Here is a 15,509-nt window from a genome sequence, read left to right as displayed (position 1 = left end):
CATGCCAAATGGAAGTCATGATTCTGAGAGATAGGCATACTTCCCTAAGCATTTCTGCCTTCAATAGCAGGCTAAAACGATGTACAGAAAATGTTGCAGTTTTGGTAATAACGTGATTTCCTAAAAATGTAAATATCCCCAAAGCCATTGTTGCAGAGACTTGCGGTACACTGTTTTATGCCCCATGTATTTGTTTGAAGCATGCCCCATTAAATATTACTGGTATCGGATTGATCGAACATCTGCTTAACACCTTTGGTACAATACAATTCCGTGTGATCAAATCAGTCCCAGAACTTGGATCCAAAAGATGTAGTAATCGAACTTCATCAAGAGGGGAACAGCATTCGGAAAACTTGCGAAGAGTCTGAAAAACTGCTTTGCAATTCGATGAAATCTTGGAAACATCTTCATGTGATCTGGTCGGATGAGAAGATTCCTAATATAGAAGTGGTTTCCAATGCTGTCAATGGGTAATGGCTTTGCGTACAATCCTGGAGAACCTTTTGAGAACCAGAGGACGATATTTCGTCCCCAAAAACTAGACTGTGTCATGGTTTGGACTGATGCCATATCCAATGGCCTTAAACCGCTCCCCATCTTCATACCATTGGTAAGCAGGTCAAAAGATCACGAAAAGGGTCCAAAGCTACACGGCTAACCGCAAATATTTTTATCACCGTTCCTCTCCAGATCTCAAAGTCATGGACTTTTTCATAGAGCCCATTCTTGAGAGGAAAGTTGGGGTCAAATCGTCCTCCAGTATCGTTCCCCTCAAACAAGCGTTAGAGGCTGAATGGCCGACCTCGATCCTGACATCATCCGTTCATCTTGCCATTCAGTTAATGGCAGACTTGATGCTGTTGTGAGAGTCAGGGATGTTATTGAGAATACATCAAAAAGCTATTTCAAACATGTGTGTTTGCTTATCAAATTTGAAGTTCATACAATACTGTAAGATTCTTAGATTTGATGAAATATAAAGTCCCGCTTATTCGCGGCCGCCTTGTACGAGACATCAACTTGGCATCGCCTGTCTGGGATTTTCAAATGACACAAGGATTAAACAAAGTGATTTTGAAGTTAAAGGCTAAAACAGTCTCACATAAGCTAGACACCTTGTCTTATTGCAGTTTTTTTGCAAACAGTGTTGACGAATTCCTTTTGTTTTCTTATGGTAAGAGAAACCCTAAGAATTGTTTTACTGGATACTTTTCAATAAACAAAAGATGTTTCCGAAATTTCTTTGGTGTCGTTGTCATTTTTCCAACGATATGGTATGAATCCCTCATATCATTTGGTAAACATAAATAATAAGTAATGTGGGGACTGTGACGCTTAAAATATCTTTATTAAATTGTGTTAACAATAATAAAAGTTTCATTTTTTCAGGCGGAATGCTGGAGGAGCAAGTTTTCCACTTTGCCCTGAGGTACGGAAGTTAGAAATCATGTCTTTCTTTGAGGAACAACTTAAGTCCAGTCAGTTTGGCACCATTGATCCATGTGCGTGACCTAGAATCGCCGGGTCACATGTCATGCCTTGGCGGCCAAATAAAGAAACATGGAATAACGCGGCAGACTATTTGTGTCCGAAAATTGTTATAGTAGAAATCGATCCACTTACCCTCACGATAAATCGTACCCAAGGCCATTTATTTATCTTGTATATTTATATATGTATATGATATGAATGCTACACTCAATTCTAGAATGCAAGTGTCAGTTGTGTTTAGATTGTAGTTCTCAGGTCATGGGTATTTTATCATCACAGTTAGAAGTCAAAGCTCACTCTCATCAAACCTTTGTTTGGGTGCATCAACCAGGTCAGCCAATTGGAGAGATTCGAGAGTATCGTCCTGAACCATTCGGTTCACCCGCTTCCGATTGTCGCGCAAAGTGGGCGTGACACTTTCCCAATGGTTTGAGTAAACGCCTAAAATATCTTTCTGTTCCTGTTTGGAGGGGGGTGGGGATTCCTCGGCATCATTGATCCCCTCATCCGAGAAAACCCTACCCAAAGAGGCCTGAGTGACGCTAACACCTATTTGCTTCGGATTGTAGTGTGAGTCGTCGCCACTAAATCCCAAGTCTGGCATCTCGATACTTTGAATTTTAGTCAATGAACGGCTCAAAACTCGAGCACTCGGACCCTCGGATCGCTCAATATCTGACTGGGTGGGTGTCCCAAGCGTGGACAACGAAAATGTGGTCATTGACTGGACTCCATGGTACCACATCTTCCACAAATCATCACTGCTGCGTTGATTCTTCCGACGGGATCGCCTAGGAGAAAAGATGAAAGGATAATAAATAAACGACTTTTGAGATGAGTACCAATTTCGAGGCGGATGAGCGGATCATGCCACCCCAATTTTCCATTGAAAACTACAGGTTGCGGGGGTCCGAGGTGAAATAGTTTTAATCACGCAACCTATCTTTGACCAGAAGGGCTGCATTTTCGGGTTTAGTTCCGAGAATAAATTTGAGAAAATGCAAGTCATGTTGGAATCGAGCCAAAGCCGATTACCCACCTCCATCCCACGAAATGAAGGCTCTTGAGTGTGCCCCAAACAGAGGGCTTCATTTTGGTTCCAATCTCGTCTGAGCCCGACGAGGCCGCCTCCACTTGCTTGTCCAATTCCAATTTGAGGGCTTGATGACGGTTTTGCTCCAAGGAAATGCTCTCTTGTTGGCTGGGCGACAAACGGCCTCGCAGAACGGCCTCGGCGTGCCAAGAAATCTCAGCCTCGATCGTGGCCAGATTACAGAGGATATTGCTGAAAGAATGGATGACACTTATCATCTCTAGATCCCTTGTCACCAACAAATGAGAATTGCTCTAACTCGGGTGAACATGGACGAGTGAAAATCGGATTGAATTATATCAAGGACCTGTTGGAAGAGGTTTTTGCTTATCGAAGCTCTCCCGAGAGGTTCCTGTTCGGTATTTATGGACATGGATAATGAAGGCATCAAGCTTGATCGGCTCAGGGATGAGTTAGTAAATGTCGAAACGAAGTAGATTAGATGTTGTTGTACTTTCCTGCTTAACGTTTTGAGTTTGAAGCGTTAGAAACGGTAAGGGAAAAATATTGGTAGCCAAGTTTCAAAACTCAATTACAAACTTTTAAGACGAGATCAATCTTGCTCCTTGGGTTGAGGCTTATTGCAAACCTTCGCGGAAGTTTGATATCCGAGCACAAACTTTCCAGAAATGCAACAAGGTTTTTTTCGTTGCTATTTATGTGGTGATCAGAAAGTAGCCTGAAATGCTGCAATTCGTAATGGATTGTTTGCATTTTTATGTGCATCAGTTTAACCAATACGATTCATATTTGATGTTGTTACCTAAAAACCCTAGGTCTTCTCCTACCCCTCAGAGTGCTCTCTGGCGGTTACACAAGACCAGCTTGTTCGAATCCCAATTCTTTTTTTTGGGTTGCTTTTTGCTACTCTACCGAAGAAGTGTTTTTGAACACTTCGTTCGATCATATTTAGATCAAATTGCTTTTCCATAACCTCCCTCTCCAACACATCACTTCTTGTCTACAGACAGGAGCAGCGACAAGCACTCCCAAGTTTTCTTATTTCCGTCCACCGTTTTGTGCACAATGCAATGAATATCCATTTATGACTTTTAATGGTATGGAAGATGGGCTCTAATGGCGTCTGTCACAAGATGTCTGCTTCCATGATGGAGAGGAAACATTGAGATGCAACCTGGAGGTTGACAAGGCTCCCGAGTTCAATGCTCTATCTAGGTATTCATGGTAAGAACGCCTTCATTTGACTGGCTCTCTGGATCCAAGTTGTCGCCAGGACGCGAAACATTTTCCAGATTAAAAGAAATGGTATTTCCCTAGAACTAGAACTCGATGCTCAATCACAATCCATCCTTAAGTACCTTTCATAGAAAGTCAGGGAGAATGAAAGAAACAGAGAGAGCGAGAGAGTAGGGAAGACTCTTTGTTGCTAAGTTCCAACCTTTCAAACTCCATGGGTTGTTAAGTGATTGGTTGCTAGAAATCTCGGATTCAAATTGGAATGTTATCATTTACCATTATCCTGGAATAGCTAAAGATAGTTGGCTTGAAAAAAACCCATTTCGTATTGAAAGTTATGAAAGACAGCAGAAATGATTATATCGTGTCTTTTAACATTTTGTCCCCATCGAGAATTTTTGATTACTAGAGAGTGGATTGATTCATTTTACAATAAATGCAAAACATTTTAGAAATATTTCGCAAAGTTTTGACAAAGAAAAACAATTTTCCCTTCTTTATTAAACTGTAAAAATCCATGTTAATTATAAATGGGAGCTCATATCTATAATGACATTCATTAAAAAAACATTTTACGTTTTCCAGGACAAATTTTTCAAACTCAAAATTTGACGAATATGAGAATTCTTAAAGTTCTGCAATATCGTTCTTATATCTTTAGCCTTGAATTTGCATGATTAACAAAAAAAATCAAGAGAAAATCACAAATTCTTCTTGTTATCTTTCTTTATTTCTTTAAATTTTAGTGTTCTACCCATGTGAATGATTATTTGATTAATCTTTATTTTTTCAACATTTGCCTTTGTTTCTGTAGTTGCAACACTTAGGAAAAAATAAATTATATTAACCCTAAAGTTGTGAAATGAATATTTAACATCGAGCCAGAAATCGAAAAAGCAGAATCGTTTGATTTTTCCCCTTTTTGATATAACCCCAAAGCGGCCAAAGAGCAAAAGATGACAAAGATGCAGCTTGGCAATGAAAAGTTCTCGTCAATGTCGCAACGCTGAAAAATGTGCAAGTTAACAAACGAATGCAAATAAATCGGAAAAATAAAGAAAAGAACATTTGAATTATTTGAGCAACACTTGTGATCACACTAGTAATATTTGGAACCAAGTTCGGCGACTGTTTTTTTTGACTAACTAATTTCAAAGGTCATATAAGAAGAAGTAAGAAACGTTTGGTGGTTTCTTATGATCAAACCATGGGCGCAACTTTGCCATTGTCGGTTACTGATTGTTAACTATTGCAAAATACATAACGTGGTTTGATCCTGAAGTGAAATTGAAGACCATATCTTTATGTCATGAAAATGCAGCGGTTAGAGAGATCGTGTTCGGATAAAAGCCAAATCATTCTTAGTTAGCCTTTTCCAAGGTTATCATTCTGAAAAATCGTTTTTGAGATATTGATTTCTGTTTCATCGAAGTTCTTTCAAGGGTCCAAAATTGTTGAATTGGAGAATGGACAAGGAAAAAAAATAATGAGCTAAATGTGTATCATGGTAGCTTGGATTTGCCCATTAAAATGGAACTTAGATGTAGGTTAAGATTATAAATGCGATCCTAGATTCTGAAAAACTCGAATCCATAAAGAGAGCTGTAGCTAATTGGCCCGTTAACCTAACTGAAAAATCGACATTCCTGTCGTCGCGAATGTTGCTCTTTTCATAGATAATTAATGATTGGACCCTTGTGCTCTCTTCTACAGGCAATATGGCTCCTTCATTTACAAAACGTTAATTTCTTTTCATACCCCACATTCAATCCTCGTTTTTAGGTTGGCTTAGACAAGTACCAAATGCTCGAGACAAAGTGGCTACTGACTTGAAACGAGTTCGACTTAAGCCCAGAAAAGAATGTGCTGTCTGAGAGCGAAAGATAGGACTGTCTGATATCACGAATGCAAGTTATTTAGCATTTTTGAACCAGCAGCCTGGCAGACCAAAGTCGAGAGCAACCCTGACCACGACAAAACTACCGATCGACAGTCATAAATCTATAAATCCTTTGCCGAATGTTTGGTAACCTCAGGCCAGATAATTGCGTTTCCGTTGGCAATATGAGTTAATTTGGCTCTTGGAAAATTCGAGATCAATGGTCAAGATTGTTTTTCTGGGCCAGAATCACCCGTGTTTCAAGGACCTGAGCGAGATCTTTGTCGATTGTATCTCTCAATGCACAGTGTGGCCATTACCTAGGAATCACCACGTCCACGTCCAGTCCTCCTGAGCCACTTCCACTTTTTTGACCTTCCTTGAGTAGTTCCACGAGGTCCGAAATGAGTTGGATGAGGTTATTGGATATGAAGAAGATGTGAGGCCAATCGATCCCAAAGAATTGGACACTGATATCGTAACTGGATTTCATCTGATCAGGAATGGTGTTCAGAACACTGGAAGATATTTGATATACATAAGTAAGGATTATATCAATGTCGTTAGGGAACAATCAATTGAAGGGGGATGAGGAGACATTCCAAATTTAGACAGGTTTGGACACAGAAGTGCTCTTCGAGTCCGTATTAGCTAGACAAGTGGATTATCATGAGGAGTGGGTAAGTATCAAATACTTCCACTCCAGAACAAAATAGTCCTCCCGCATTTTGTCACGAACAGATCCAGTTGAACGAGGATATGTTTTTGTGTGTCATGAAAGTCTCAAAATACCTTTCAAGGACCACTTGAATATTCCTTTGAAGAGAGGCTAGAAGTAGGGTTTCATGCATGTCTTAAGATCAAGAAGGACGGGGCCTGACTTAGATAGGTTACTTGCTCAAATTGGAACCGACTTAATTCAATCAAACCGCTGCTGGTCTTCGACGTAAGATCCGACATGTCGTCACCGATGAGCTCACAGCGGGGCCCTTGTTAAGGAGCCTTGTTCCCATTCCCACGCATACTTAGTTAGACCAAAGTAAGACGCACTCCATTACTCACCCAAGATGCTTTTCTAAGCACTTGTGTCGACACAGGAAGAGAACCAATCTCTTGAGAATCCGGACCTCCGTCTCAATGTCAAGAACGGTTTTCACGAAAGCCTTTTCAGTCACACTGAACTCCTCGCTGATGTTGTCGTTGCAGTCGCTGGATACTTCACGGCAGGAATCAGTTAGACTTTGGAGTTCTTTGAGAAGGCCATCGATAAAGATGGCCTTCTGGTGGATGGTGTGGAGTTTGAGGAACAGCTTCGTCTCCTCTTTCATCTTGAATTTGGGTTTCTGACTGTTGACTTTCTGCAGTTGTCGAATGACGTCCTCCACATTGGTCGCTTTAGAGTTCACGGAGTCGACATTTGAAGGTGAAGCCTTTGGCGAGGAAAAGTCCATGGTGGGATTTTGTCTGGCGATCACGAAACTACTGCTTCGTCCTAAGTCAAACATGGACTTGGGAAAGTCCGAGTGAGACGTGGTGGATGTCTTTTTCACGACAAAGGATTTAGCCCGTTCAATGTCCGGGACGTTTCTCGCATTCGAGTGCATGACGAGAATTGCGGCTAACCAGGCACTTGAAATTGATTAACAGACAAGTTTGGATATCTGTCTTTTATGTTTTTAGCACCTGGAATCCACGTTTCATGGCTCGACGTTGATTGTTGGATGGTCAATGGCCGCGGAGGACTCGGTCGGTTAGGATCTTTCGGTAATCTTGTTTTATTTTCCCTCCAACCATAGTTGTGCTTCTGCTTTGAAGGAAGCGCACGCTCGTAAGTCGACTTCGTCTCAAGTTCTTTTGACCGCAATCCTGAAATGATGTCCAGCAAACCAACTCTACGAGAAAGAAGATGACGATAATGATGAGAGAACTCGCAGAGGCGATTACTCGGCTACAATCATAAAAACATCAACCTTTACTCTCGTCAACAGGCTTTAACCTTTAACCCAAGTCCCTAACGTCACGTTCCGGGAAGAATGTCCTTGAAAATAAGCCAAGATAGAATATCTGAGATCAGATTAGACTCGCAGATCTTTGTGAGAATTCTCTTTTTTGCTTCATTCGACAGACGATCAAATCCACCCATCAGAATACAATTGAAACTGCCAAAGTAGAATTCATCGTTCACTTGAAATGTGTTCTAAATTAATTGAAGTGAGTGGGCCAGGGGGACTGATCACCCTAAGTGCTAAAAGTGGCAATCAAGGGCATCATTTTTTAACGATTGCCATGGGAATTGATCAAAATCCCGAAGAGCACTAAATATCGGAAGAACTGATTGCTCTTAACGAAGTGGACCGTCGAGAAGGCAAGGAATGGACTTGAAAAGACAGATGCCAATGCGATCCTTGGGATTGAAATTCCTGACACCGGTTTAAGAGAACTTCTTGAATTACGCAGTTTGATATATTTCTTGAATGTTCGAAAACTTCCGTTTCAAATGTGTTGAAAATCGGCATATTCAATCGCAACATGTGTTCTAAATATTATTAAAAAGAGGGTTAATGGATGGCGATTACAAGATCTTCTGATCACACTTGCGGGATCTGGCACATATTTTCAATCATTAGCCACTACCTAATTCCTGATGAGCCCATTCCGATACTGGTATATCTTTCACTACCACTGAACATTGAGTCAACGAACACACATAATGAACCTTCTTCTTTGGAGCTTTGTCGAAAAATGACGATGCCATCAAAAGTTACATTATTAGACAGCGACTCAGGGGAATGATGGAATGTAATAAATCTTTGGCATCCCTGCTGAGCTGGAACGGGACTTGGATAGGTGACACAGCTGGAAACAAATGATGTCCTTCAGAAAAATCATCACAACATCAATTTTCAATAGTGACAAATGGCGTCAATTGGCGTATTCGAAATAAACAAATCGTTGGTGCCTATAGCGTGTGTTAAATTACGAGACATCTGGTGGCAGAAGCGTAAACCTTTTCGCTTTTTGGGATTACTTATTCTGGACTTTCTGGCTTGGTACTTTCTACTTGATTTGTAAATCAATGCTTATTAATATTAAAGCAATGAAGATTCGATGGTGGATCTAATCTAACGGATCGCATAGATGATGGATCAATTAATCAGCATCTCAAATCCACTACCATTTTCCCTCGAACAAATCATTTATTTGTCTATTAACGGCGTTCTTTTTCGGACTCTCAAAGCGTTTCTAACCTTCCAGAGCTGAAAGAAAAGGCCGAAATTGTGCATGAAGCAATTGAGCCCAAATGAAAATGGAAAAAGGGGGGAGGGGGGCAAACCATGCATGTTCAATGTGCTATACGGAACTCCTCATTGATAACGTCATTGTTCTCGTCCCTGTCACAGAAGGGCAATCATGGAATTGTGTAGGTCTGGTTCCAGCTCACTGAAGAATTTGATTAATTAATCCTGAAGCCACAACCTTCTGCCGTCCAAGAAGAAATATGCTTTCGTTTTTCAATTATGTTTACGTGTATGCAAATGGGAAATTGTTGTACAAGATCAAAACTTGAAAGCCAAATGTAGCATGTTTCTTAATTTCGAACACGCGTTGTAACTTTGAAAAGAAAATGACTAGAAAACTCACGTGGCCGGTTTAGTATTTATAAATTGTGTCTGTCCTTTGTCGCTAGAGGTCTCGAAGGGCCAACATAGGAATCATCTCGCACAAAATGAGAAAACTAATCATTGAACCGGTTTTTATTTTGAGCTCAGAGGTTCAGATGGAATTGAGATTCCCCATGAATTGACTACGGGGCGCCTCTTGAATACCAAAACAGTATTACAGAAGCTCAAACGCCCCTCCGTCGAAGTGTGGACGGAAGAAATGGTGGTTAGAGTCAAAGTAGAAGTACATCCACCCGTTACAGTTTATCTCGAGGACAAAAGCCTTGTTCATCTATCTCTGGCCAACCATAATGGATGACAGAGATTGCATGAGTACATGTCAATTTCTGGGAGTGCCCTGCGTACAGCTAGGCCGTCCTCTTTGACTCTTTGAGAAGTGGGGCTATTACTCGAAATTGCCCTCAATTTGTCCGGCGATTGCAAAAAAATACAGGCTAATCCTACTCTACTTACATGCAGTACACACTTCCACGGTTAGAAGGCTCGCTCTTCAATCAAATCCGAGTCGGATCACTGGAGGCCAACGGAATTTTACGAGTTCAAGTCATGACTATTTGAACAAGACTTGTGGACTGGTTCGTTTGATGGTTTTTCAAAGGGAGAAAGATCCCCCCAACACACACATACACACACACTCACGCTCATACAAAGAGAAAGATAGAGAGCCTATGACAGGAAATGGGACCTTTTGTAAACTAAGCCTCCCTCTCTGCTTTCGCTTACGTTCGTTCACTAGCGACAATGGGACAAAAATGTCTGAATGTTAACGAGGGCTGCAGCAATCAAAAAGCCGCAGAGTTAAATAATGCCTTCTTCGTTCTGAAAGTGCTCGCTCGTGAAGGGTCTTCACCCAAGAAGAACGAACCAGCCGAGAGTTTCCGGTACAAGAGAAGCCTCAGACGGTCTTCAGGACCTTGCGTATGGATGGAGTATGTGTACCAAGCTCGAGTCATGCTTGCTCCAAACATGCACGACCAGAAGGGGAGGGAGACTCACTCCTGCTCGGGCCTCGTCAGTCGCCACTATCCCTTCTGTCCTGTTCTTTAAATTGCTGGGTCCCACGGCGATTCTATTCCACTATTGCTTTTTATCGCAAAGCATGCACTCGCCACTTGCCATTGCTACGCCGGCACGTACCACTGAACATCGGGACGGATCGTAGTGTGAGTTGTACGTACGTACATACGTACGTATGCATGTACAGCTTTAGTCGCTGGCACCACTCCATCCCCGTATTGATCCATGTGAGAGACACGGTCCAGGGAAAATACGTACGAGCACTTGTCGCTTCCTGAGATCTTTCACATGAAGGCTCCGAATGGTCGACTGCAACTCGTCTTCAAGTGCATGAGGTTTCCAGGACGTTATTTGGTAATAAACCTGGTACCCTTGCAAAAGAAATAAGACAGCAAAGGACGAAAGTTGAGAGAACCATCAACCAAGCGACCATGGCCTATCCCAGTCAGGTCCTAAAATATGCATTGTTCTTCCTGCTCGACCACTCTTCTTCTTTCGGACCAAATCAAGTAGAAAATTGCTGGATAGGATCGAACTCAGCCATTGGCTAGAGGCAAAAGGCTCGCAAAGCTTCTCATAAAAAGCTTGAGTCTTGGACCGTTCAGCCTCGTGGATCCAACACTGTTTGACATTCAGCCACACTTCATGCTCACGTGAAAAGCGGCAGCCAAGATTGCAGATAGTTGGGGCCTCGAAAATGCTAGTTATGGGCCCAACTTGAGATGAAGGCATTCAATACGGGATGATGAGGCTACGAGAAGGAAAGCGGGTCATCATGAAAGAAGCATGAGCACCTTGTTCCACATATGAGTGCATCTTAGAGTTTAATGCGTTGTAGGGCTCAAATAGGCCCTTGGCTTGGGTTGCCGAGAAAATTTTGAATGGACTACTAAAAAGGGTTATTCTTTTTCGTCAGGAATATTAAAGGGCATCCCATTCACGTCACATATCCATCTTGAGACCACTTCTTCCAAAAGCTGCTCGAATACAAAAAGTTTTTGGCAATCTATTGTCAGGATGCCTGTGAATCTGCCAGGACTTTGTCGAAGAGCTTGTCGGAAATGGCCTCCGAGAGTTCCTCTGAAAGCTTTGGGAAAGCCCAGAGCCCAGTTTGAAGAAGAAAGTTTTTATGGACGTAGGTGGAAGTAAACGTTGGCGAGGGCGATTGCGACTCCCACCAAGCTCAGTCAAGACGTCATCAATGGGCCCTTAGCCTCTTGCGTAGCAAGAACACGAGAATATCTTCTCGAATCCTTGAACCACGGATAAAAAGCAAGCACATGCAGTAAAACCAAGAGATGTGGTGTCGTTCTTTCAGGAACCATATTGGGAGACCATATTTGGCAGGGCGGACGATTAGCATATTTTGCATATTTTAGCGTCTTATTTTGGGATATTTTCTGCCTTGTAATGATTCCATTTTGGTGTTATTTTCTTGGTTTCTTGGAATCCCTGGAGGTAAAAACATGCTTCCAAGATGAAATATTTCGTGAGTGAGACGCCTGAACAAAGCCCACAAGGACAAAAACTTTAATGCTTTGTCTTTCTTAAAATAGCAAAAAGGGGGACAAAAAAAGAATTGCCCCAAAGCAGACACACACTCCTGGCCTTGAAAAGCAATGGCCTTCAACTGCCTCAGGGACTATTCGATCATGCCCCAAAAGGTGAAGTTTTTGGGCACACAAAAAGTAAGGTTGCGTGAATTCTTTTGGTGGCGTCAAAATTATTTGGGTTTTCATTCAATCGGCCCCTCGCATCAAATGAAGAGGTGGTACCACATGGAAGAATGTGAACGATGTCACAGCTGTATGTAAGGACATTGATCGAGCACATCAAAGGACCCTAGCATGGATCCAAAGGAACTTACTTCCCAGGTAATTGGTCGTCTACGTAGTTTCAATCTCTTCCTTTCCGTTGGAAGTTGGCATAACAATCTCGTTTACCGAAATAGCCGCCAACGGCACCAAAAAGTACGCGATGTTTACCAAATCCCCAAAACTGGCGGCTTAGCTGAGGACCCAAATATATCCCTAAGATTGTTGTACTTTTGCATTTGAAGTGTATCAAAGGGACGAATGTGTACTTTACAAAACGTTTGTGGCCAACTTGGTGGAAAGTTGGACGAGAAATGGATAGCAGAGGGCCTCATCTTGTTTGAGAACGGGAATCAGAACCTTCTGGTGTTCGCCTTCTTTGCAATGTCTTGCGACCTTGGGTCTGGGTTAGAAACTGGAAAAGGATCTCCAAGCATCTTGGTTCACGATGAAATGGTCGATGGATCTAGAGCCCCCCTAAGTCTTTGTGTGGTGCCCGTGCCTCTTTTAAAGTCTGGGCTTCTCACCCAGGACCGCGTGGAAAGAAACAGAGCCAAGGGGGGATAGAACTAGTCTAAACTGACTCACACTTACTCCCACGGCAACGCCTCACAGACTTTGGGCCTCTCTCGGTTGTGCTGAAGAGGAAGGAAGATATGCAAGGAAAGTGATGTAACAAGAGAACAGAATGCTCCGTTTACTTTAACTCGCTTGTGTCAAGTCAAGATACTCTCAGTGAAATTATTCTTGGCCTTGCTTGTTCCCATCGAGTTTGCAAGTCCCTGGCTGTCTCAAGACGTGAAGGGAACAGGGAAGAAGTGGGTGGAGACGAAGTGGGCCATCAGTCTTCGGTCCAAAGAGGAATGACACCATTATACACTTGTCAGTTGACAATCGATGTAATGGATTCACTCGGCGTTACCAAAGGGATCTTAACCCCGGCATGCCAATGCACGTACCATTCCAGATATAGATGGGAATGGCTGAACGAGAACTTTGGGTCAACAAGTCTACATGCCACACGCCTGCAATGTTGACACAACTCAACCAGATCCAGCTCCAATATTCAACCAAGACCCAATTGACGGATTGTTTGGTTCACTTCTTCCCACAGAGATTTGCTCGACAACGACAAAACTTTGTTTTTCAGGGACAAACACGAGCCTTTGTCAGAATTGAGGCGAATACAATGTGTCCCCTTCTATTCCCATGGCTTGGATTGGGCTGGCTGACCTTTCATCATGAACCTTGAGGAAGAAGGGATTGCACTTTCCTTTGCAAATAAAGGCCGAGGAAAGTTAACCATCTACGGTCCAGATGTTTTGATATTTTGCCCCACAATCCGAGATGTAGAGAGGGGTCTAAAAATAGATCCCGAGCCTTGCCAACAAATGCTCACTATTGGAACTGCCCACTCGGCAGCTGGATTTTGAGTGTGACGCATTGCTCCTCCGAAGCTCAAGCATCTTTGGAGGCCCACAGATGAGGAACTGAAATGGTGTGGAAGTAACGCCAGTCCATGAATCATCGCCTGAGATCCTCTTCCTGAGTTTTTTTTTTTGGGGGGGGGGGGGGGGGGGGGGGGGGGGGGGAAGGGCAAGGGGAGCAGCCTCACTCACTCCAATTTCCCCACGAAGGCCTGGTATAGAATAATGGATTTGGGACTGGCACCAGCTGAGAGTGAGAAAACGAGATCTGCGTAAATACGACCACACGGTAATACTTTAAGGAGTAGAAGTCAATTTTGTGATCCAGACAGACAAGAGAAGCAAATAGGAATTCATTATTATATCGGGCTTAATCTTTTGGTATGTTCGGAGAAAGGTAATGAATTCAAATTCCCATAAAATGCTATTCAAACAAGCTTAAAAGGAAAACACCCCAAACATTTTTAATAGGTTTTAAGAACACACTTAGACGCCATTTCCATTGAATTCATGCAAAGAATTATTTGACAAGATGATTGAATTATTTGAGTTCAAATGACTCCTCTTTCACCGAACGTTTTGAACAACTCTGCCGTATTGGAAATTGCAAGACTTCTTATATTGCTTTTCAATATTGTAAAATCAGTAAATCGTTCATCAGTAAAATCGTCATCAAATCGCTTGCACAGTGGATTTTTTAAAACTAACTTCGTGGTTATCATACTCACACCTTGTTTTTTGCCTTTTACCCCAGTAAAATTTCATACAGCAAGTCTTAGCTCCTAAATTTTTGTTTTCGCTCAATTTGAAGAAGATTTGCTAACCAATCCCACGTTTGCAAGTACTACATCCTAAAATTAAATTTTGTCTCAAATTCAAATGAATGTGGAAATAATTATTTTGATTTATGATATCATTATTTTCTTTGCTTTCATGGTGACTTTATTTTGCATTTTCGAATATTTTGCCGGGAACAATTTTACCGGGAACCTTCCGAATTTTCAATATTGCAAAGCAATAAGCAATATCAAAAATCTTGCATTTGCATTCAGGCTTACCTTGCCTAAAGCTTGGTGAAAAAATGCATTATTTCAACTTTTATTATTCAAAAACTTTTCGATAGATGTTGACATAATTTTGAGAAATAAGACACCTTACTAGGGTTTTAGAATCTATTAAACCAATTTGCTGTACCGTACATCCGTTTTTTTTTATGACATTTCTTTCGGTCGAGCATTGTTTCCATTCGGGGTTCCAATCCTCGTTGTGAGCGTGGGCTTTCTTGGCTCTCGTGTTTTCTCTTGTTTCCATCCCACGAGCGAACTCCACTCACTGTATAGGTACAGTACTTGCTCTACGTACACTTGAGTAACATGGAGAGGGGAAATCCCGACTCGAGTCTTTTTTTAAACGAGCATCTCTCTCCCAATCCCTTTCAAAAATCAATCATCCTTCAAAATGGAACTAATGAAAGCCCATACGAGAGCTCGGACTCGAATTTTCTGAGAGAAAATGCCACTCTCGGCGTGTGAAGTGAATGGAACCCCGAGAATGCGATAAGATCATCCATCTCCGGAAAAGCCAGGACCAGAGAGCTCAATAACAGCCAAAAAAGTGCCTTAAAGGCAATGATGTTGATGTCGAAGGAACAATGGCCAAGGTTCTCGATCAAGATAGGAGGGAGCAAAGCGTCGTCCCAGTCAACCTAATGAGTCGACAGTGATTTCTTTCAACGGCGGACTATTGTTCCCAGAATCTCAATGCGCCCTCAACAATCGAGGGTACCTCTCTCTTTCTCTTTCGTACCCTCTTTCCAGGGTTGCATCTAATAATGGAAGATATGAGCAAACGCATCTCGGTTGACATTTGGCCGGAGGGCTGCTTATGTGGAATGAATTTTCCATA

General features: G+C 42.1%; 1 protein-coding gene across 2 annotated transcripts; it reads right to left on the bottom strand.

Moving 5' to 3' along the window:
* Window positions 1-1,634: 1,634 nt before the first annotated feature.
* Window positions 1,635-10,336, bottom strand: LOC131888139 (uncharacterized). 2 transcript variants are annotated; one of them, XM_059236922.1, is made up of 5 exons: window positions 9,800-10,336; window positions 6,726-7,555; window positions 5,984-6,181; window positions 2,534-2,779; window positions 1,635-2,285 (listed from the first exon to the last, which is right to left on the bottom strand). In XM_059236922.1, exons 2-5 carry the CDS (start codon window positions 7,265-7,267, stop codon window positions 1,781-1,783), a joined length of 1,491 nt encoding a protein of 496 aa, XP_059092905.1. In that variant the 5' UTR covers window positions 7,268-7,555; window positions 9,800-10,336; the 3' UTR covers window positions 1,635-1,780. The 2 variants fall into 2 exon arrangements, with proteins under 2 accessions (XP_059092905.1, XP_059092906.1); XM_059236923.1 differs by lacking the exon at window positions 9,800-10,336 and having other exon boundaries at window positions 6,726-8,666.
* Between the last annotated feature and the right edge of the window lie 5,173 nt (window positions 10,337-15,509).

Source organism: Tigriopus californicus, chromosome 10 (assembly GCF_007210705.1).
Source record: "Tigriopus californicus strain San Diego chromosome 10, Tcal_SD_v2.1, whole genome shotgun sequence".
In the NCBI taxonomy this organism is placed as follows: Eukaryota; Metazoa; Arthropoda; class Copepoda; order Harpacticoida; family Harpacticidae; genus Tigriopus; species Tigriopus californicus.
This window is presented reverse-complemented; position numbering and strand designations above follow the sequence as displayed.